At 39.1% G+C, this 23,172-nt stretch overlaps 1 protein-coding gene across 2 annotated transcripts in view; it reads left to right on the plus strand.

Moving 5' to 3' along the window:
• The first annotated feature begins 542 nt into the window (after positions 1 to 542).
• Positions 543 to 23,172, plus strand: part of ptpn21 (protein tyrosine phosphatase non-receptor type 21) — a 41,548-nt gene continuing 18,918 nt past the window's right edge. The window contains exons 1-14 of one of the 2 annotated variants that reach the window (XM_061896036.1): positions 543 to 739; positions 2,838 to 3,135; positions 5,543 to 5,712; positions 5,986 to 6,083; positions 8,243 to 8,310; positions 8,396 to 8,466; positions 12,297 to 12,384; positions 12,496 to 12,584; positions 13,499 to 13,586; positions 13,787 to 13,866; positions 13,971 to 14,078; positions 16,529 to 16,589; positions 19,575 to 19,656; positions 19,740 to 21,262. In XM_061896036.1, the coding sequence (XP_061752020.1) occupies positions 2,956 to 3,135; positions 5,543 to 5,712; positions 5,986 to 6,083; positions 8,243 to 8,310; positions 8,396 to 8,466; positions 12,297 to 12,384; positions 12,496 to 12,584; positions 13,499 to 13,586; positions 13,787 to 13,866; positions 13,971 to 14,078; positions 16,529 to 16,589; positions 19,575 to 19,656; positions 19,740 to 21,262 (2,706 nt within the window). In that variant the 5' untranslated portion in view covers positions 543 to 739; positions 2,838 to 2,955. The remainder of the gene's footprint in view (positions 740 to 2,837; positions 3,136 to 5,542; positions 5,713 to 5,985; positions 6,084 to 8,242; positions 8,311 to 8,395; positions 8,467 to 12,296; positions 12,385 to 12,495; positions 12,585 to 13,498; positions 13,587 to 13,786; positions 13,867 to 13,970; positions 14,079 to 16,528; positions 16,590 to 19,574; positions 19,657 to 19,739; positions 21,263 to 23,172) is intronic. The other variant, XM_061896038.1, reaches the window with a different exon arrangement.

Here is a 23,172-nt window from a genome sequence, read left to right on the forward strand (position 1 = left end):
AGGCACGCTCCCAATATTGTTGTCCGGGTGGAAATCGGGAGAATGGTTGCCCAGGGAGATTTTCGGGAAGGGCACTAAACTTAGGGAGTCTCCCGGTAAAATCGGGAGGGTTGGCAAGTATGAATATTAGCGGTGAATGTGGTGTTACCGGCGGGCCAGATCTAATGTTAATTTGATATTGCCTCAAGGGCCAAATGAAATTAAACGGCGGGCCAGAGTTTGACACCCATGCTTTAAAGTCATATCCAACAATTGCAACAACAACTTTTTTACTGTCAACTGAGTTTTGTTTTTTAATGATTTCTGCTGGTGGTGTGCCTCCGGATTTTTTCAACGCAAAAAACGTGCCTTGGCTCAAAAAAGGTTGAAAAACACTGCACTAATGTACACTTTAAAAACGTATTTGAAGATTTAAATCAACCAGTATAAGCGTACTAGGGGGTTTAAGCCGTTTAAAGCACTTTACGTTCATTTCCTTAACTTTTTTTTACTGTTAAAACGCGGAGCTAGATCCGCGGATGTAGACACTTTTCTGCGGCTGGAATCCCAGGAAGCAAAACATGCTTGGAAGCCGAGTGATGCAGGCATGGACTGGACTGGCACTCTCGCCCCGACCCAGGATCTACACTCACGCTCCAAATACGACTTTTAATGTAGTTTTTTTAATTTTTTTGGAAACATCTTCAAGTGGATTACATCGCAACTCGGACATCTACAAGTCATTTGGCGGGTGACTGCGGTAACGTCAAGTGCCCAAAATATTTACCGGCGACGTCAGCTTGTACTCTTTGGGTGTCGTCTATTTGCTGGGGTTGTGTGTTAGCATACTATGCTAAACAGCTTATGTTTTTACTTGTAACTTGTGATAGTGTTTACTCTACCAGGCACAATTCTAACTCGGTTGGTTCATTAGAGTTTTAAAGAAGTAGTGGGATGTATATTTTTAAGTCAAAGTCAACATTTAGCAAAGTTGTAGCGGAGTTAAGTGATAGTTCTTTCGGACAGATTTGTATTGGAGTGTGTTTGGGTATGACTAATCACTGGACTGTAAAAACATTTCAGTCCTAACTATCATTTAAAATAGCACATGGCTACAGTACACTAACTGTGTAAACATGTACAGTCTAAGTCAGGGGTTCTCAAATAAGGGTACGCGTACCCCTGGGGGTACTTGAAGGTATGCCAAGCGGTACGTGAGATTTTTTTGAAAATATTCTAAAAATATCAACAATTCAAAAATCCTTTAGAAGTATGTTTATTGAATGATCCATCCATCCATTTTCTACTGCTTAATACCTTTTGGGGTCGCGGAGGGCGCTGGCGCCTATCTCAGCTACAATCTGGCGGAAGGCGGAGTACACCCTGGACAAGTCGCCATCTCATCGCAGGGCCAAAACAGATAGACAGACAACATTCACACTCACATTCACACACTCGGGCCAATTTAGTTTTGACAATCAACCTATCCCCAGGTGCATGTCTTTGGAATGATGTACAAGGCAAACTATGACCTGCTACCCAAGAATGTACAACAATTCTTCTCAACAATAGAGGAGAAATATAACTTTAGAGGAAAATCTAATTTAAAACATTTGTATGCACACACAACAATTAAACCCTTTAGTATATCAGCATGTGGAATTCAATTTTGGAACAAATCAACCAAATAAATCAAACAAAGCACCAATATGATTTAGTTTTAGAGACTGTTCAAACTACTAGTGTTCACAAAGTACACTGAACAAGAATTATGATTAAAAAACTTCAGCCCTTTTTTTTTATTGAGACAAAGATTGTTTGCGTATTTAATATTTGTATGCTTACTATGGTATATTATTTACATGTTCATTGTTCTGTTACAGAGAACAATGAAATCGGATAAAAATGCTATCGTATGAAAAAGGGTAGGATTAAATAAGCTCTGCTTCTTCCCACTCCTTTTTGGACATGCTTTAATGAAACCACTGGAATTGTGTGATGTATTACATTGTATCGTATGCATGTTCGAAATAAACTGGAACTGAACTGAACAATACCAGAAATAGCTTCCAGTGCAAACATATACAAGTTTGTACCAAATCGGCTTCGTAAAAGCTGAATTTGTCTAACTAAATCAGGGGTGTCCAAACTTTTCCCACTAAGTCACATACTGTAAAATGATATGAAACAGGGTTAATTTGACCCATTTTGTGCCCGAGATGTGCTCAAATCAATAACGTACTGTATTATAAGATAAATAAGCTTTGTGTTATGGGTAAAAAAGAACATTAAAATATGTAATACCTCAACAATAATGAATAATTATTAGGAAATATTACCTTGGCCAATACATTTTGCTGGCTGTTTTGTCCCACATATTATTGCAGATAAGTGATATTGTCAGCATTATTTTCAGACCCAATTAAGCACTAATGTAATCATCATATATAGTAATGCTGGTGTTCATTTTCAATAATTCAACAAACTTCTATTTTTTTCATAGGGTTTTTTGTTTAATCATGGAAATAATTTTTAGTTATCCAAAATAAGTATCGAAAAATTAAATGGACTCTCAACGTCTGTTAGCAAAACATTTTGAAGTGCAGTTTTTCCACCAGTTGGAAAAACTGTCGGGTGGTAGGTTTTATTGATGGTTTTTGTTTTGTTGCCATTACTTTAAAAAAAATTACCATACTGTACTTGCTTGTTCATCTTTGTCCATGGGCTCACATTGCTCATGGTTTGAAGCCGAAATATTCACAATCAATTAGCTTTACAATCAAAATGAAGATTGTGGATGTTTATCTTTTCATTGTATACATTCTGATCTGCGTATTTTCTTTGTCACCTTTTTAAAGGTGTGCCTGAACGATGAGCCCCACGACTTCTACCCACCATAAGGTCATAAAAGGGAAAGCAAGCCGAGTCATTTGCCAAGACTAGACTTAGCAAGAGGATCCCTACGAGCGCGGAATCATGCCCCTTCCCTTTGGCTTGAAACTCAAACGTACGAGAAGGTACACTGTTTCCAGCAAGAGCTGTCTGGTCACTCGCATTCAGCAGCTCAATGGAGAGTTTGTGGAGTTCACGCTGTCAGTGGATAGTACAGGACAGGAATGTTTGGAGGCGGTTGCCCAGAGACTGGAGTTAAGAGAGGTATGTTTGCATTTGAAATGTGGCATTGTTTTTTCCTACATTGCAACAAGCTTATTTACTCATTTGCATTTATCGCATAATTGAATAGTCGCAGCAAGAATGTGAATTTAAAAGCTTCCCCGAGGCCTAAGATTTGAAAACCCACCACAAAATCCATCGCTGCAGAGGAACAAAAACCCAATCATTGACTTGTCACGTGAGTCATCAAGCATATTACACACCGTATACATTCATCCTCCAATACCTCAGCTAAGCGATCATCAAAGCAGGAACTCCTGCACATCTTTAGTTTTTTTCTTGGTTTTGGCCAATTTCTTGTTATCATTGAGAAGAAGAATATAAGTCTATCCAGCTACTAGCTATCACCAGACTTGTTATCCAAGGTAGTTTTTTGTTGTTTGACTTCTAAGCAGTTAACTTATTTTTACACTTGTGCAGTTTTGTTTAAATAATACTTTTTAAAGACTGATTGTCCTTTTTAGGGCTGCAGCTACCGATAATTTTAGTAATCAAGTAATGTATCAATTAGTTTGGTTAATCAGATTGAACACACAAAGCCTCAATGCGTATTTTAAGGAAAGCGGATGAAATTGTATAGCTTAATATAATTGTATTTTTTTTTCTAACAAACAATCAACATTGAAAGTAAATATAAAAAAATATTTAAAAAAAAAAAACTATGATCCCCACACACCATCGCTTTCATGTGCGCTCTATTGCAGAGGCCATGCAGGAGCTATGTTCACATTTACAGTTCTGGGCACTCCATTTGGTCCGAATTCGATCAATTTGTATTTGTTGCACTCATTGAATGATTAATCAAAGCGACATCATATAATTTAAAGCTTTTTTAAATCGGATTAATCGACTAATCGTTGCAGCCCTATTTGTTTACCTGTTTTGTTTAATCATATTTTCACAGTAATGAACTCTTGCACCTGTGTGACGGTAAGCATGGTAAAATGGTACTTTGAATATGTAAACAAAAGGTTATACTGGCTTTCTAGATATATCCTGATACTATCCAACACTTTGTTCCCAATACCAGTAGTTACAATCCAAAAGTAAAACTTGATAATGCTAGGGATGTGTACCGTTCACATTTGAACCGTTAGGGTACAAATTCCCTGTACCTGGGAATCGATATCAGTACCTCAACGGTACCAATTTTCCGTACTTTCTTGTTTGTTAATAGATATGAATTGTTTTTGATATAAACATTTTTTTTTGCAAAATTTAAAAATGAGCTTATTTGCCAACGTCTGACCAGTTGTTACATCTTGTTTTATTATCATCATATTATCATTTGAAAGTGCAGTATGACACCAAGTTGAAATCATTTGAAAGTTGAAATTACAGCTGCAAGTCTAGGACATTAGATGGCAGTAATGTATAGCTTTTTGCTGTTTTTGTTTGTTGCACCTTAATAAGTAACAATACTGTAAGTATTGCACTTATTACGCACCAGCTGTTTGATTGTATCTTGCATCTTAGTTGTAGTTATCATTAACAAATTTGGAGGTGTTGAAATCGCCATGTAAAATTGCTAATGTGAAGTGAAGTGAAATGCTCTTTTTCCCTCGCGACTCAGCGTGCTTTACATAGTTAAAAACCCATTATCTACACCTTTAAGCTACATTTATACCAGTGGGTGCCACTGGGAGAAGGTGGGTAAAGTGTCTTGCCCAAGGGCATATTGGCGATGGCTAAGATTCCACAAGAACAATTCAAACCTGGAACCCTCAATTTGCTGGCACAGCCGCTCTACCAACCAAGCCACCCTGCCAATCAGTAGCATTTCAATAGCTAAGCCAATGTATGTCACCATCAAGTCAGCACATTTTTGGAAATGTGGAGCCTTCCTTAACTTACATTGGAGCGTTTTTTGAGTCAATTTCTGTGTTGGTGTTGAAAATTGCAAAATTAAGTGCGAAGAGCTGACTGAGACGTCCCGCACAACCCAGGTACCACAGCACGGTGGGATTTTACATAAATCGGTGCCCGGATCGACCCGCGGGATTCGATTGGTGCCAAAAAAGTACTGGATTTGTACCCATCCCTAACCGCAGCCATAATAACTAGATGATGATCGTGTCACATGAACACACCAAACTGGCATTATCTATTTATTTGGGCAAGACCCACGCAGCCAACACTATGATATTTTTTGCAGAAAAACTAACACCGATATGATCGATTATTTGATTTTTATGCCAATGACGAATTTCAATAAAAAATATGATGTGACAGTTTGACCCTGGGAAAGACTAAGTACATTTCCATGACTTTCTATAGGAAAAGCCATTTCAAAATCAGCATTCTAAAACTTGTACAAATAGGACAACAACGATTTTGACACTGTCCCCCTTTTTACATGCCGTGTGCTTTCTCCACTGTGTGCTGCCAGATAACATACTTCAGTCTGTGGTACTTCAACAAGCAGAACCAGCAGAGATGGATCGACCCGGACAAGCCCCTGAAGAAGCAGTTGGACAAGTACGGGGCGGAGCCAACAGTTTACTTCGGGGTTGTGTTTTACATCCCAAGTGTGGCGCAGCTGCAGCAGGAAATCACCAGGTGACACAATGTCTTGATCCAAAAATGATCTGTATGTGAGCTGTCTTTATCTTAAAAAAAGGGTCAGTCTGTTTTGGAACGCTATTTGATTACAAGCGACAATGTGATTACTTACCTAGCATTAAAGGCCACTGTCTTTTTTATCTTTAGCTCCATTTTGTAGTACCAATGTACATCACCGCATTGCATACTAATCAGCACTGATTCAACATTAGTTTCCTCAAAGCTTTTTGTCATTAATTGACTTAACGTGCGTCGTGTGATTATTCACAGATACCAGTATTATCTCCAGCTGAAGAAGGATGTTCTGGAGGGCCGGATCTCATGCACTTTAGAACAGGCCATCCGCTTGGCTAGCCTAGCTGTGCAAGGTAAGTGTGAACTGTTTTGCAGGCGTCTGCTTTGAGACAAATGAGCTGTCTCATCTGTCAATCAACACCGGCATAAAAAATAGTGGTTATGTGCAGGATTCGACGCCAACATCATTGACCTTATAATTACCACTTGGCTTCAAACAGTGGCTACTTATTTCACAATTGTGTGTACTAGGCGACATGTTTCTCCACCTGGTGATGGATTGAGGCACCAGTTAAAGAGGAGGTCACTATTGGAAGAAGTACTGTATTAGTTGTCTTTTGGATGCTTGTGTGTCAAAGCCCTGTAAGCTGAAAATAAATGTTGTATGTTTTTATAATCACACATCAGTGGCTTGTAAATGTGTGCGAGTGCAACTTCCACCATCATCACACATCTCAAAGCTGTAAACAAATCCTCCAACTTTATAGCCAGCCAGAAGAATCTCAAACACTGCTGGCAAAGCTATAAGAAGCACTGCACTGCCTCTCTAGATTGCGAAAATGGTTATGGTAGTAGTTCATGTGGAACATGTAGAACGTTACAATAATATACATCACATACAGTATATCCAGTTTCTCATCAGAGCAAGTCCGAAAAGTTGTAGAAAAAAGTAAAGTTGATTTAAACCTACCCCTTTTCCGTTTAGTAGAAATTTCTAACACATTTTTTTGTACCCAGTCTGTAACAGAAACAGTATATAAATAAATGAGTAATTAAATAAACAACTAGGTTCTCATTAATAAATAGTTACGGTAAGTGGTGAGTCACCATGAGATGAATATGATTAGCTCATCTTCAATAAGGTTCAAGATGTTAATCAAGATTCTTCTTCCTTGTACTTTGAAAACACTGTTAGCATTTTAAGAGTTTCCTAAACTGGATCATATTAGTACATTGTTTGACTTATTTGCTAAACCATTCTATAATTTAATTCCACATACTAATACACTAAAGGTTTTCAAACTGATGCACTAAAGGTTTTAAGTGTTGAACATGCATACAAATGTTTTAAGTTACATCTAACTCTGAGATTATATTTCTCCTCTTTTGTTGAGGATTGTCACACATTCTTGGGTAGCAGGTTATATTTTGCTTTGTACATAATTTTAGCTGTTTGCAAATGCACCAAGTAATTGAATTTCAACATTTTTTTCACTCAATAAACAAAGGGGTTTGAGTGTTGTTGATATCCAACATTATGTGTTATTCTAACTGACCTCTTTTGTAACACTGTTAGTAAATGAAGTATAGTTTTGTAGTTATTTCCCCATAGTTCTACACAATAACTCAGATATGGTAACACTAGCGAGCAGTAGAGAACATGGAGTGTTTTTTTTATGTCCAGAACATATGTAGTTTTGTTCATTATCAAAGTATTTCCTGCCACGTTATGTTGTGTTTTAATGTGATTCCCAGTTCCTTTTATTATCTATTATTACGCTCAAAAACGTGATTTGATTTTTGTTTACCTGTCAATTTCTACGTCCTCTACTTCTGTTTGACGTTCTCTTCTACCTTTACCAAATAGTATTATTTTAGTTAGTCTGTGTGTCAAACCATCTCTTTAACTTATTAATTTTTTCTGTTATTATTTGTATTAGCTTCTGTGTTCTCTCCTGAACAAAACAGTCGTATCATCTGCAAATAATACTAACTGTAATCAGCTTTTCCTTTTACATTTGTAAAAACATAAATCAGATGGTGTTCCTGGCAGGGAAACTGGAGCGAAGGGCAGGCATTGCTTTCGAATATTGCTGATGCCGAGGATAGTGAGCATAGCTTAGAGTGTTGCCAACAGGCAGGCTGGAGCTTCAACAGTTGGTAAATGGGTTGTACTTGTTTAGCGCTTTTCTACCCCTTTTTGAGGAACCCAAAGCGCTTTGACGGTATTTCCACATTTGTCCATTACCACACACATTCACACACTGACGGTGGGAGCTGTCATGCACGGCGCTCACCAGGACCCATCAGGAGCAAGGGTGAAGTGCCTTGCCCAAGGACACAATGGACGTGACTAGGATGGTAGAAGGTGGGGATTGAACCAGTAACCCTCAGATTGCTGGCACAGCCACTCTACCAACTTCGCCAGTCGCTCAATAATCTTGAATTAGTTTTTTTTTAGCTTGTTTATAAGTCAAATTTGACACGTGATTGTCTTTTCCCTTGTCCATAGCGGACTTTGGTGACGTAGACCGCTACGATTCCCAGGAGTTCCTTCAGAAATTTGCGCTTTTCCCCATAGTAAGTCTTTTTTTTTTCATTTGCAATGAACTCACACGTTCTTCACATGTACTCGCTTTGCATCAACAAGGTTTTGTCCTTTCAGGATTGGATCCAGGAGGAGCGAGTGCTGGAGGAGGCCACTCAGAAGGTGGCCCTTCTCTATCAGTCCTACAGGTGAGGTTTAGCATACATACAGTCAGTATCTCCATGCATGAAATTAGGCTCAATTCAAATACGCCTCTTTCGTCCTTGTTTTTGCACACCCTCTTTGGTTTTGCCCGCTCACGTCAATTAGGAGACATTCAAATTATCCGTCAGGTAGGGGGGAAGGGCCAAGTACCTCCCTTGATGCGAAGTAAGCTCGCAGACTCCCTACACTATGTAGTGTTAGGAGAAAGATGGCAAACCTGAAAGCCAGAGAAGCATACAAATGTAAGTATTAATTGTAATAAATGATTTTCATCATAATGACACTCAGTTTTTTTCAGACTTCAAACCTTTGCTACAGCATCTTAATATTGGCTTCAAATACAAATACACAGTGAAACACATTTTACATACCGCAAGCTGATGTGCCAGCACATGCAGATTTCCTCTTAACAGTCTTATTCTTAGTAAAGACAGGCAAAATAAAATAAAAAGAGCACAAACAAAGCTGACGGCATTTTGAAAGTAAACATTTGTCGCATCTGCCTTGCATTACTGTTTGCAAACCGCAGGGCAAACCCCTGGTTCTCTTCACGGGCAAAGAAGAACACAGGGGTGCTGTTTACACCAACAAGCTTTCAAATTATAGGTGTAGAAGATGAAACTAGTCAATTTTCAAAATATATGACAAAATAAAAACAAATTTTGATTTTGATTATGGCTTCCCACAATCATCAAAATATTGGGAAAATAAATATTAATAGGACGCGCAACCTGCATGCCGATTTCAGAACTTGTGACGATGAAACAGATGAGCATGTGAATAAAATAAAAAAAAGAGCATCTGTACTAAAAGTTTGGGATCTGCTACGTTTTATTTGACACAGCGCTAGTATGCGTAATCAATATTCACTATAATATATAAAGAAGGGAAGGCATGGGATTTCCGCGGTCACATAATCATAGATAATAAAAACTGAATCCGCAGTTAAACGCAGAATATTATGGAAGTTGACATTAAGGTAAGTGAAATGTCATTGTGAGGAGAAAGAACATTTTTTTGACCGCTCATTCATCCCCGAAAAATTCAACCACCCATCCTGAACCAAACCATGTGGAAGCGGCCACTTGAAAGAGATACTAAACTATAAAGCTGAAGCTAGCAAGAACAATCCATACAACTAAAACACATCTCATCTGCTTGTGTTGTTGTGCACGTCATCATCGATGTGAGATCAATGTACAAACAAGACAGCAGTCGCAACGTGAGTCTTTTTATTTTATTATTATTTTATTTTTTTAAATTAAAAAGCGTCAAATCCTCGCTACATGTCAAGCTCAGAACAACAGCAGACTCCCCCCCTTCACAATAAAGCACTGTGCACAGAATCCGGTCTGACTGCGCAAGCAAAATAAAAGTTTTAATGTACCTTTCACAAGCATAATGTACTTAAAGCATGCTTTGATGCTTTACACTATTATTATGCCTTGACTTAAAATACTGGTCAAAATTGTCCATAGATGTATTGCACCAATAAATATTAGGAGTTTTTCATTTAATTAAAAAACATTTTATACGATTTAAAAAATGACACAAAACATGCACTCTGTTGGTAAAATAAAGGTACCGCTATGTAAAAAACGGAATTCCAAAAAATTGAAAAGAAAAAAAAATATTTGATGTTGTTTTTTAAACTGCTATTATTTTTAGTTTATTGTTATTAATATTATATTACTTGTTTTGGTTTATTTCTTACTAATGTGTATCCTTAAAGTTGAGCTTTGGTGGTAGAATAAATTCTTAAGTTTTCAAATTAATCGGAATAAAACTGGACTCATGGGTGACGGTGGCAGAGAAGACAACTGTAGAAAAACTAGTTAGCCTCAGGAATTATTCCAGTCACCCTCTGTATACCGTTATCAGTACCAGAGGAGCCTGTTCAGTGCTAAACGGCTTCATTCCAAGTGCAGGACTAATAGACTCAAAAACTATTTTGTCCCACACGCCATCAGACTGTACAACTGCTCTCTCTGGGGGTGGGATACTAGGATGACAGGGGATGAAAAACAATAACATATACACCATTATTTATTATTTACTTTTTAAATTATATCTCAGTTCTGTACACTGCTGCTGGAATTTAGATTTTCCTGAGGGAATCAATAAAGTTACTATATATCTATCTATATATTGTATAATTGTGTTACTAATTTTGATCAAAAAATAATCAAATTAATCTTGATTATTATTTTTGCCCTAATCTTCCAGCTCTACTTTAAATACGTGACATGATGCCAGCACATCCTGGTTGGTAGAGAGAAACCTCTAAACAGGCGAATTTTGACACAAAAACTTTTTTGTATACACAAAATAACTAATACAGAGTAGAGTTTCAGTTTATGTCGAACGTGCATGCATACAACATGATACATCACAATTTCCAGTTTCTGTATTCAACATGTTAGAAAAGGAGTAGGAAGAAGCAGAGCTCATTAAATCCTACCCCTTTTCCTTTACATTGCAACTGCTAACACTTTTGTTCACTTCCTGTTCTCAATTTATTCACAATATACTCCATAAGTAAGAAAATAAATAAATAATATTTAATGAAGTAAGTTATATATCATATGGTGAAATTAATGTGTATGTCTCGTTAGCCATTAGACAAAAATAACAGTCGATCAGTAGACTTCAAGACAGCATCAATCTCATTTAGTAAAAACATTGACATCCTTGTTCATTTTTTTAGTGATGTTATAAATTAAATGTCCATTCACAACTATTCAGACGTCATTGACATTAAAAAAACAGTATTTCACTGCGTAGTGAGTAACAACAGTAAATAGTCAAAGCAGTTCGACAAAATAACGATCATGTTGTATGTCTCTGATGATCATAATAATCACAAGTGTAATTTTAAAACATTACCAACAACACCGAATGGAAGTGGAAAGTTGTAGTTATTTGTTAGCTCCGGAGCTCGAAAGCTACTAACGCTACCTTATTAGCATGTAGCTTACTCTTCTATTTACCGTGATTTACGGGTTTTAGATTGCACCTGTTTTTTAACCAAACCCACCTAATTTTGTCAATTAACTGCAGGTGTACGCATTATAACATGACTTATTTACACAAGGGCTTGTTCATTCACAAGTTTAACAAAATACGGTGCTTCTAACACGGCAGAAAGTAGCCTGCTGGTAGTGCAGTTTTGTCGTCTACGCTCCGAAACCGGCAGTCCACTGTTTCGGGGCCTATTAATGTTGGTGGATTTTTGTTCCTTGCCGCAGGTTTTTCTTTTTTCAATGGTCGGGTCGATATTTTTTGGCTTTGAGGTACCTTGTTTACATGTAGTCGACGTGCGGGCGAAAAAACGTATTTAACCAACCTAAAAGTGATGATGCGGTTTGGTAGAATACAGCATAACAGATAAGTTGTGTTTAACATTGGGGAAATGGCGTTACTGGTGTTCTTAATATAATGGCCTGGGAAAATCCTTAATTTAACTGCAACTTTCAATAAAACACATCGTTCAAAGCGTTGGAAACGAGTAGCGGCTTATAGACTGAACATTTCGGGACATTACCCCATAGCTAAACAAGCTGAAATCTCCCCCTAGTGCACAAGAGGCACTATGCGTATGGCCAACAGTCACATTAGGATGGCAACCCCCACATGTGTAAAAGTCACATGTGGGGGTGGAAAAATAACAAACCAAATTATTTAAGAAATCAGACTAATTTAGTGCATGGAAAGTTACTGAATGTGTCACAAAAGGTATTACACCCCTCACACTTGGAGATACTACATCAGCTCAAATACTTAATTCTGTTTTATGACTTTTTGTCATTTTCAGAGGTTTGCCCGCCCCGGAGGCTGAAATGTTGTACATGCAAGAAGTGGAGAAAATGGAAGGCTATGGCCAAGAGAGCTACCAAGCAAAGGTGGGTCGTAGTTGTAAAAATCAGGCCTGATCGCTGGCTACTGTCCGGTCAGTGTTATATATGTGTGGTTTATCAGTGTGTGTAATACAATGTCTCGTGTTGAGTAAACAGGACCACACCGGCACTGACGTGACCCTGGGATCCTGCCTTGATGGGATCTTTGTCAAGCACAAAAATGCCAGTCCTCTTAATTTATTTAGGTAACCATAATGTGGTGAAAATGTTAGATCAGAGATAGTTTTGTGTAACATGTTCATTCATGTTTACACCTAAAAACATGTCTTTAACCTTTAGATGCAAAAATATGACCCCACAGGTTGTTATTCTTCAAAATCTTTGAAATGGAAAGTTGCGATATTTTCATATTCCAGGTATTCCTCATAAAACGTATTTTGGGGCATGTGGCCATTTGCATTTTTATTTACTTTTTCATAAATTTTAAGACATTGCAGTTTTTGTATAATCAAAAGCAGTGCCTATAGAATCTTATTTGCACCTTAATGCTTAGCAACTCTGATATCAGATGAGTAAGTGGGACAGTATTGAAAGTTAAAGTTGCATCTTATGTGTAAGTGGGACACTATTGACAGTCAAAGTTGCATCAGATGTGAGAAATGACATCAGATGTGTAAATGGAATAGTCAGAGTTGCTAAGAATTAAAGGTTCATAGAAGATTCCATAGGAACTGCTTGTGGAACAGTGAGTAATGATCCAAAAACTGCAATTTCTTAAAATTAATGAAAAAATAAATAATATTGCAAATGGGCTCATGTCACAAACATGTTTTATGAGGAATACCTGGAATATGAAAATATTACAAATCTTCAATTTAAAGATTTTGAATAATAACTACCCAGCTTACTGCAAAAGTTATTGATTTTATTTGGAGTCATTTTTGGCCACACCCGTGGAAGAGTGTACGTATTGGAAGGTTGTGCATCCAAGGGTTAAAGGATGTCAGTCAAACATTGTCACTTTATTTAGTACATTCATACAAGTACAGATACTAAACCTCTCTCCTCTCATTTCTCTGTAACTGCAATGACGACATTTGTTTTCTTTTCTGCCCCGTACATTTTTTTTTTTTTGACGGCACTTAAATTGGCCGTATAGGTGGAACGACATTAACAACATGAGTCACAACAGGTCTTTCTTTGCCCTGGAGCTGCTCAACAGAGAAGAGAGTGTTCAGTTCCAGACCGTGAGTCTCCCTTTTCCTCTTTCGTTGAACCTTCTCAACATTGCACTCTCTTATTGGATCAGCCAGTCAACGAGACAATGCTCCTGTGTATGCGCTGATGTTTGGGTGTGAGCCATGAAAGTCACATAGCATCAGCTAAATGTCAGAGCGCAGGAATGCATGATTTACCCCAATCCTCATGCTCTCCTTTTACTCTGCAGGAAGACATGGAAACCTCAAAGTATGTTTGTCGCATGTGTCTGGCCAGACTCAAGTTTTACAAGATCAACAAAAGTAGCCTGTAAGTTTCACAAGTCTAGGCCCCTTCCTGACACTTTGGTCGCTACTTGTCTGGCAAGCGCCATTCCTGACTCCTGTCCTCCTCCCCTCCTTCCTCCTCCTTAGGGAGGAGTGTGACCCCCAGCCTTCTGAGGGCTCCCAGAAGTCCCTTCTCACTCTATCCTTTCCTCGTTTTTCAATGCTCTCTCGCCCCTCTCCGCCTTCCAATAAGGGGTGAGCAGTAGCACGTTTCATAAAAACAATGCATACTCACCGGCTACGGTATTAGGTACAAAATTCAATACAAGAGCCTTTATGTTTTTTTTATTAAAATGTTGATAGTTGCAGTCGTATATACAGAGCCCTGTGACTTTGGACCCATTTACACTGCACACCAAATCAAATTTGTTTTGCCTACCCACTCAGTGGCCTAGTGGTTAGTGTGTCCGCTCTGAGATTGGTAGGTTGTGAGTTCAAACCGGCCGAGTCATACCAAAGACTATAAAAATGGGACCCATTACCTCCCGGCTTGACACTCAGCATCAAGGGTTGGAATTGGGGATTAAATCACCAAAAATGAATCCCGGGCGCGGCCACTTCTACTGCCCACAGCTCTCCTCACCTCCCAGGGGGTGAACAAGGGGATGGGTCAAATGCAGAGAATAATTTCGCCACACCTAGTGTTTGTGTGACAATCATTGGTACTTTAACTTAAATTTCTAGTGACATAGATCTGATTTTTTTTTGCCAGTCTAAATGCTCCAAAGTGCTTCAAATCTGATCTTTTGGCAGCAGGTTCAGGCCACATCAGGAGAATCCAATGAGAATCAGATCTTTTCAAATGTGACTCCAGTCTAAATACTATCTGACCTGTACTTACCATGAATTGATTAACGTGGACCCCGACTTAAACAAGTTGAAAAACTTATTCGGGTGTTACCATTTAGTGGTCAATTGTACGGAATATGTACTGAACTGTGCAATCTACTAATAAAAGTATCAATCAATCAATCAATCAATCAATCAATGTGACCTGAATCTAATTTTTATATCAGCTTTGGGCGATCCAAGTCACTTGTGTGCGCCGGAAAGACTCAGTCGCCAACAGAAATGGATATTTCATCACAACACCTGGTTTCGTTTTTTATTAGAGACGACCACATTTTCAGAGCATCACTTGTAAATGGTGCTCAAATAATAGGCTGTGTAATATATGATTATATATTTTGATTCTGAAGAAATAGCGATTGTTGAAAGACTGGAATTGACGCTATGGCGCATTTTCTTACATGACAGTAGAAAAATAAAGATTGCCCAGATCCACGCTGATGTCCGCGTCTCATCTACTTAACAGCCATAGAAAAATTACAACCCTCCCAAATATATTGCACTATGTAAATAAATTCATACACTATAATACATTCATTTACTTTCCTGTAAAAACACTCATTTTTAAGTTGTTGTGACTTGTATTTTATTTTGTAATAGTAGTGGCGACTTCCTCCCAGTCCACTTCCTTTGTTTTCACTTTATTGAAGTGCACATGCAAGGGACGTCAAGGCCACATTGGGTCGTGTGTGCGTTTTCACTGGAGTCTAATAAAAATCACATACTGCTTGCAGTTTGAGTAGTCAGATGGAAAAAATCAGATTTGGGCCACTTTGGTCTGCAGTGTAAACATAGTCTTTATGATCCTGATTTATTCATCACAACAAACATGAATCAAAAAGCTTCCAAAAATCGTTGTTAGCTTGACAACAAATTAAAGCAAATGTCCTAACAGTCAGTAAACCCCTGCACCTTAATTGGGACACATTTTGGAAACTTATGATACAATAGAAACAGCTCTCAGTACTTGTACACCACAACAATAGACATAAGCATTATTATTTAAGCAAAGCCAGCATTTTTAATCCATCCATCCATCCATCCATCCATTTTCTTCCGCTTGTCTCTATTGTGGTCGCGGGGGTTGATGTATCTCATGATACATGAAAATAGGTTAAGTCAATTTCAGGTACATTTTGATAAAGTCTCTAAGAGTATGTTATCAGCTATCATCTATTACAACTAGGTCTGCCAAATTATTTTTTGAAATCAGATTAATCACATTTTGGAATTTGGATTAATCATTAACTCACTGGAATTAAATTAGGAAAAGGCAACAATATTTAAACAAAAATGCAATTTTACTATCAAAATGTCAGAGGAACGATTTTAAACAAATTACTTGAATGCAAGTAATTTATTTGCTCAAAACATGGTAATACGTTTTATGTGACTTTGTTTCAGACTATTTTTAGGTGAAATTTACCAGCGAACACAACAGTTGGAGCCTCCTCACTAATTTTCTCACTGACTGACTGATAAGAACCTGTACGGTCAAAATGAATTGTATGATTAATTTAGGTGTGTACATGATTAATTCCACAAATTGTTGTGATTAATCACATGAGTTAGCTCGTTCATTTTGACAGCCCCAATTACACCATGTAACCTCTATTCTCTAGTGTTGCCAACTTAAAAACTAATAAAATCAAGATCACAAACTGTAAATTGTAAAAGGTTGCATGATGCCGTCAATTCAGAGCAATTTACGCGTTGTAGTAAAACTTGTTCACACTTGTGGCATAATTGTTGTTGTTAGATTCTAAATGTATGCCTGCTTGTTTTTTTTCCACCAGACAAACACAGCCCACTGTTGTCAACACGGTCAGACGGCGGTCGTCAACCAGATTGTCTTTGGTAAGTTTTACTGTACACGGACTCTTACTTACAGGGGTGTCCCGATCCGATGCAAAGATCGGTCTGACAGCAGTTAAAAAAATATAGCGGATTTCAGGCCTGCATGTAAAACCGCGAAAAGCGCTCCAATTCAAGCAGTCCTCACGCGTGTTTACTTGCAAAGCAGCCAGTTAACAGCTATATGTCCTCTAATAAGGCTGCAAGGTTGGTTGTTTCTTCTATTTTCATTTTCATTTACAAAAGTTTTACACTAAAAGTTTGATGTAACGCCAACCCGAGATTGCGTTATGTAGAAATCCTTATTTTTACCTTTTACTTTTCGAAAAAGATATGCGGTGTTGCTCAGCTGTCTAAACCTGCTTGGTGTATAGTTCCCTGCCCCGTGACGTGAATGGTGGATTGTGCTCCCACGTCACAGAATGGGGCGGGCACTATCCACGGGTAGGTTTGGACATCACTGGGTCGATATACTGTATATATTTTTTCTAAATTCCTTATTTTTGAAGACTTTCATAAAGATTTATTACTGTTTAAGTGTTACGATTTGGTCGCATGTCTGCAAAGTTCATGTCTCCTAGGATGCAAAGGATGGTAGGAAGCAGCTTGCATGTAAGAATGCTTATTTAATTCCAGTACAAGGCACAAAAACATACAGGGCATTAACCTCGTGTGAAGCTAACTGGAACCCAAAGGATCGCCAACGGCGAACAACAAGAAAGTCTAAGTGTGGAAATGAAGACGCATAATTGTCACATAGAGTAAACTAACACACAACATGACCGAGAGAGACCGGTTATGTTAGTAAGTTTGTAAATATTATAAAAAAATGTAGTGAAAAACAAAACGATTGATTCTGGTAGAATATAAATGGGCGGAACGTTGGTGTCCATCAAACGTGTTATATTTCACTGCGTTAAATCAAATTTTGAGTGTAGGCCACTTGGAGCTAGTAAATACACAACTGCTAAATACACAAGCTAGACATATGTATGTTGTTGGGTTGCAGATGACGTCATATTCATTTTTCTTCTTAGCGGCTTAATTCACATAATGGTCAATCAATTTGAGCATAGCATTAAAACGAGAGAGTGTAGAGTTTGAGCGGAAAATGCTGTATTGTCTTGTTCTTGGGTGTTCCTGTCGTTCAAATATAGATATAGGAAAGAAGTGGTTCATAAAGGTAATAAAGTCAAGGAAAAAAACGAAAGAGAGTCAAAGGAAATGGCTCTTAAAAATATAATTTTCATCATCCTGTGGAATACAATCGGACCATGCTTGTGTCTGCAGCGATAACTTTGTAAATTGTTAGTTTGAAAATTTGACTTTGATTTGTTTAAGAAACTTTCTGTGATGCAATCAAGTTTATTCTCTACTATTTTAGTAGTGTTTGATAGCATAATTAGACGTAAGAAAAGGACAAGAGATCGCGTTAGTTTGTGTTCTATTTTGGTTCCAATGCCTAAATATAACTACAAAGACCTGGTTGTGTAAATAAACAACCTCATGTTAAGTCTTAGTAATAAATATTTTAACTCTTGGTTCAAATCACCGTATTTTCATTGTCTATTTTTATAACAGAAACTAAAAGCTTACCGGTACTTGTTGTTCTGCAGGAAAGTCAAGTGCTTTATTCGACACGGATGACCACATCATAGCGTCTTTGATGATATTTGTTGGCATCAAGAAAACATCCCCAATAATATTGATAAACTAGGTGAATAAATCTCTCGTAGGCCCAACAGCTTATACTGAATTTTGATGTTACTAGCAAACATTTCTCAACAACAGGGACATTATGCACTCGTTATGTCAATCAAATACGGTACTTACCGATGCACGAATAAGTCCAACTGGCGTGGAGCAGTGGGAGAGTGGCCGTGCGTAACCCGAGGGTCTTTGGTTCAAATCCCACCTAGTACCAACCTCGTCACGTCCGTTGTGTCCTGAGCAAGACACTTCACCCTTGCTCCTGATGGGTGCTGGTTGGCGCCTTGCATGGCAGCTCCCTCCATCAGTGTGTGAATGGGTAAATGTGGAAGTAGTGTCAAAGCGCTTTGAGTACCTTGAAGGTAGAAAAGCGCTATACAAGTACAACCCATTTATCATTTATAACTTTGTCATTCACGGATTAATGCCTAATTTGTGAAGCCCTCAGATGTAAAGACATCATTTGCCTCTAATATTTTCTTCTCTAAATACCGTAAGTGGTAAATGAAGTGAGGTTGTAGCGAGCAGTTACGTCTTGGTGATGATAAATGGTTTGAATCATTAGAAAATGTTTTTCTTGAGAGTGTATAAATCCACTCCATCCCATTTTTAATATTTTTTTCATGATTCCTTTCAAAATACACCCAAATCTGCACTGATTCAGGTAAATAAACAGTAGCCTAATGGGACTGTAGACCATCGCCGGAAACCCGGAAGAGCCCGGATGTGCCTCTTTGGTCATGTGATTGCAACTCAGTTATAAGTATCCTTAATTTAACAATAATCCATTATAAAACACAAGGTTTATGAATATATACAGGTATAAAATAATCATAGTTGCATATTACGAACAGATACAAAATTTCCAAGACAGAAGTGTATTAAAAAGTGTCCAGTAACAAACTTGTCCACATCATTCACCTTACTGCGTTATAAGCTTAACCTAATGAATAGTGACCACTAGATGTCACCAAAAAACAATGTCATTCTTCTTTAATTTAAGAGCAGCATAAATCCATTCCAGATGGTTATTGATTAATAGGTTAGTGTTTTTCATACCTACCATTGTTAGTAATCAAGACTTTTGTAACTTTCCAAACTACTAAATAAGTGTGTGTGATTCGTGTAGATATCATATCGGATCAATATGAGTATTGGCCAACACTCAAGACTCCAACATTATTATCATATCTGAAGTGAAGTTGCAGAGACACTCTTACTTATTTTTATATAAACACCAGAGTCTGTAAGTAAATCCCTTTCTTGTTGAAACTACAGCCGAAGCCTCAGGGCTACATGATGCCCCCACCACAAATGCACTACAACGGCCACTTTACAGAACCCTACGGCTCATCGCAAGGTAACATCTTTCAACACAAATGTTTATCATATTCACTATGATCATTAGGCATTGCTTATCCAGGAGAGGTTTCTCTGTCATAGACAACCTGTACATGAACAGCCAAAATGGATATTACTACCACTCCCAAACCAGCCTGGACTGCCCGCCCATGGAGTATGGCAACGGGGGGCGCTTGCGTAACGGCAGCGTGTACAGCGCCCACAGCACCAGCTCTCTGACCAACCCGCAGCACTACCTTCAGCCATCGCCCATGTCGTCTAACCCCTCAATCACAAGTGACATCACCAGGGCCGACTACATCCCCTCGCATCGTCACAGCGCCCTAATCCCACCCTCCTACCGCGCCACTCCCGATTATGAGACGGTGATGCGGCAAAAGAATCGAGGCGGCGGGAGGATTTTATCTCAAGAGCACCGGCAGAGCCACTCCATGAGGAACTTGAACATCGGGAACTCGTACGCCTACAGCAGGCCAGACCCTCTCGTTTACAGCCAGCCGGAGATCAGAGGGGAGCATGGCGGCGCTGTTCAGCAGCACCACCATCACTATCCCTTCCATACAGGCAGCAGCTTCCACAGCCCGTCACCATACCACCCTTACCCCACTGAGAGGAGACCTGTGGTTGGGGCGGTCAGTGTCCCCGAACTCACCAACGTCCAGCTACAGCAAGTTCAAGAGTATCCGGCCCCCAACATAATGAGGACACAGGTGTACAGACCACCCCCGCCGTACCCGTATGCACATCCTCGACCTGCTAACAGCACGCCGGACCTGTCACGTCACCTCTACGTCAGCAGCAGCAACCCTGACCTGATCATCACGCGCCGTGTGCATCACTCGGTCCAGACTTTCCAAGAAGACAGCCTGCCTGTTGCTCATTCATTGCAAGAGGTATCCGAGCCTCTTCTGAGCGGACCACCGCACAGACCGACTTACCACGGCCAAAAGCGCAACTCCATCGAGGTAGCTGGGCTAGCACAGAGCCTGGAAGGGATAAGGCTCAAAGAGCGGCACATGTCTTCATCAGCGGCCGAAACTGCAACACCTCCCCCGGTCCCACAGGTAGGTAGATCGCAAGGTTCTCAGCTCAACGTCTTTTTGGAGCGCACAAAGACGGCAGACAAGGCCGACGCAAAGGACGATGTGCAGTATGGACACAAGAAATCTCTCTCTGACGCTACCATGCTGGTGCACAGCAGCGGTGAGGACGAGGAGTTTGAGGAAGACACAGGGCGTCACACGCCGCTCTCTCATGATGCAATAACCGCCATAATTCCCGAACAGCCGCCACCACCACCACTGCAGCAGCAACATCACGCCTTTATAGCGCCATCTCAACAGCAGACTCCCCTTGAGCCCCCTCCAGCATATCCGATCGGCTCGACCATGGACCCTTCGCTAGCTGCCGCCCTCACCTACAAGGTTCACCCGCTAATCCAAGAGAAAGAGCCGGCGTACCTGCCTCAAACCAGAATCATGCCCTCTGTGTCGGAGGGAGACCTAAGTGGTGAAACAAAGCACAAATCAAAGAAAGACTTTAAAAGGTGGCCAGTGGCTGATGTACCTCAGGTGAAGAAGACCATCGAAGGTTTACCCCCTCCGGTGAGTTGTCAGTATCTGTTAATTTTCTGCCGATTATCCTGTTTAGGTCAAGGGTGAGCAGTGGTTCCCATAGAATGGCAATCTATTAGTGGCGGCAAGGGGGTGGTAAGGGTTGTGGCAGGGGCAGGCCGGGGCAATATTAAAATAACGTAATCGTATAATTGGGTATGACGCATGTATTTTTTATTTTTTTGTAGGCTAAAAAAAATGTTTTTCATTCGTTGTTGGGTATTGTATTACTACAATGTAACACAGGCTGCAATTTATACATCCATGGTTTATTTTGTGAATGCCCAGATATGATTGGCTATTTTTTTATTCTTGTGTAGCGTTTTTCGTCCACCTCTAACTCCCAAACTGTTCAGCTGATTGGTCCTGTTCAAGCGTCAAAACCTTCAGCGCTTTTAGGAGATGCAGGTTCATTCAACAAACGTTCCCTAATATTACCGGCTTTACAGTAAATCATAATTTTCAATTTTTTTTGCCCTTTTTTTTCTTTCGCCTACTCCTTCCAAATGTTTTAACTAACTTAAACCATTCCACCATTCAAAAATGTGTCTTTATTAGGACAATACAACTTAGTATTCTTTAACCAAAAAAATTCCCAGTTTTTACAGTATTCATGATTTTCCAAAATATTGGACAATACAATTGGTACACAGCCCACTATTCTCACTTAGTTTCCTTCCCGCGACCCCGAAAGGGAATAAGCGGTAGAAAATGGATGGATGGATGGATGGATGAAAATAACCTTGAATGCAAGTAAATCTTCAACACAATAGGAAAAATGTATTTGTTGTGGTAAAAAATATTTATTTAGTCTGATATCAGCAAGAAAACATTACTTTCGACAATAACTTCTGAGTAATAATGTCATTTTGACCTATTGCATTAAAATTAAACATTGGCAGTCACCTTTGTATTTAAAAAAATAGTCCCCTTAAGGGCTAATTTGCAAAATGTTCGTTATTTTTTTTACGTACTTTTATTTAATTGTGTTTGTGTCACATACTTTATGTAAAGTTTCACATTTCAGTAATTTTGTCCAGGCAAGAATCGAGCAATGAAATGTGTGCTGTCCAGCACGTCATATTGGTTGACGTATGGATTCACGCACAAAATGGTCTAAATTGTGTATAATATATATATACTTATATATATAGTTAGGTCAGGAAAAAACACGATGGCTATTGCGTTATGAACACTGTATAACAAATAAACTACAGTAATCTCAACGATACATAATATATATAATATATAGTGTGTGTATCCATCCATGCATTTTCTACTGCTTGTCCCTTTCGGGGTTGCGGGGGGTGCTGGAGCCTAACTCAGCTGCATTCGGGCGGTAGGCGGGGTACACCTTGGACAAGTCGCCACCTCATCGCAGGGCCAACACAGATAGACAACCTTCACACTCACGTCCACTTACTCGGCCCAAATTAGTGTTGCTAATAAACCTATGCCAGGTGCATGTCTTTGGAAGTGGGAGGAAGCCGCAGTACCCGGAGGGAATCTACGCAGTCACGGAGAGAACATGCTAACTCCATACAGAAAGGTCCTGAGCCCCGGATCGAACCCAGGACCTTCTTATTGTGCGGCACACGCACTTGTGCCACCATGATGCCCGTATATATGTGTGTGTGTGTATATATATAATTGTATATGTGTGTGTATGTATGTATGTATATGTACGTACCTATATCTATGGTTGTAGATATAGATGTGTGTGTATGTATATGTATATATATATATATGTATGTATATGTATATATATATATATGTATGTATGTATATATATATATATATATATATATATATACATACATACATACACGGTTTCCTGCAGCGCTTTGTCGTTAAGGCATCCGCCTTAACAACAAAGAGCCACCACCTAAACTAAAGTCTTA

The sequence above is a fragment of the Nerophis ophidion genome, linkage group LG03, assembly GCF_033978795.1.
Source record: "Nerophis ophidion isolate RoL-2023_Sa linkage group LG03, RoL_Noph_v1.0, whole genome shotgun sequence".
Lineage (NCBI taxonomy): Eukaryota > Metazoa > Chordata > Actinopteri > Syngnathiformes > Syngnathidae > Nerophis > Nerophis ophidion.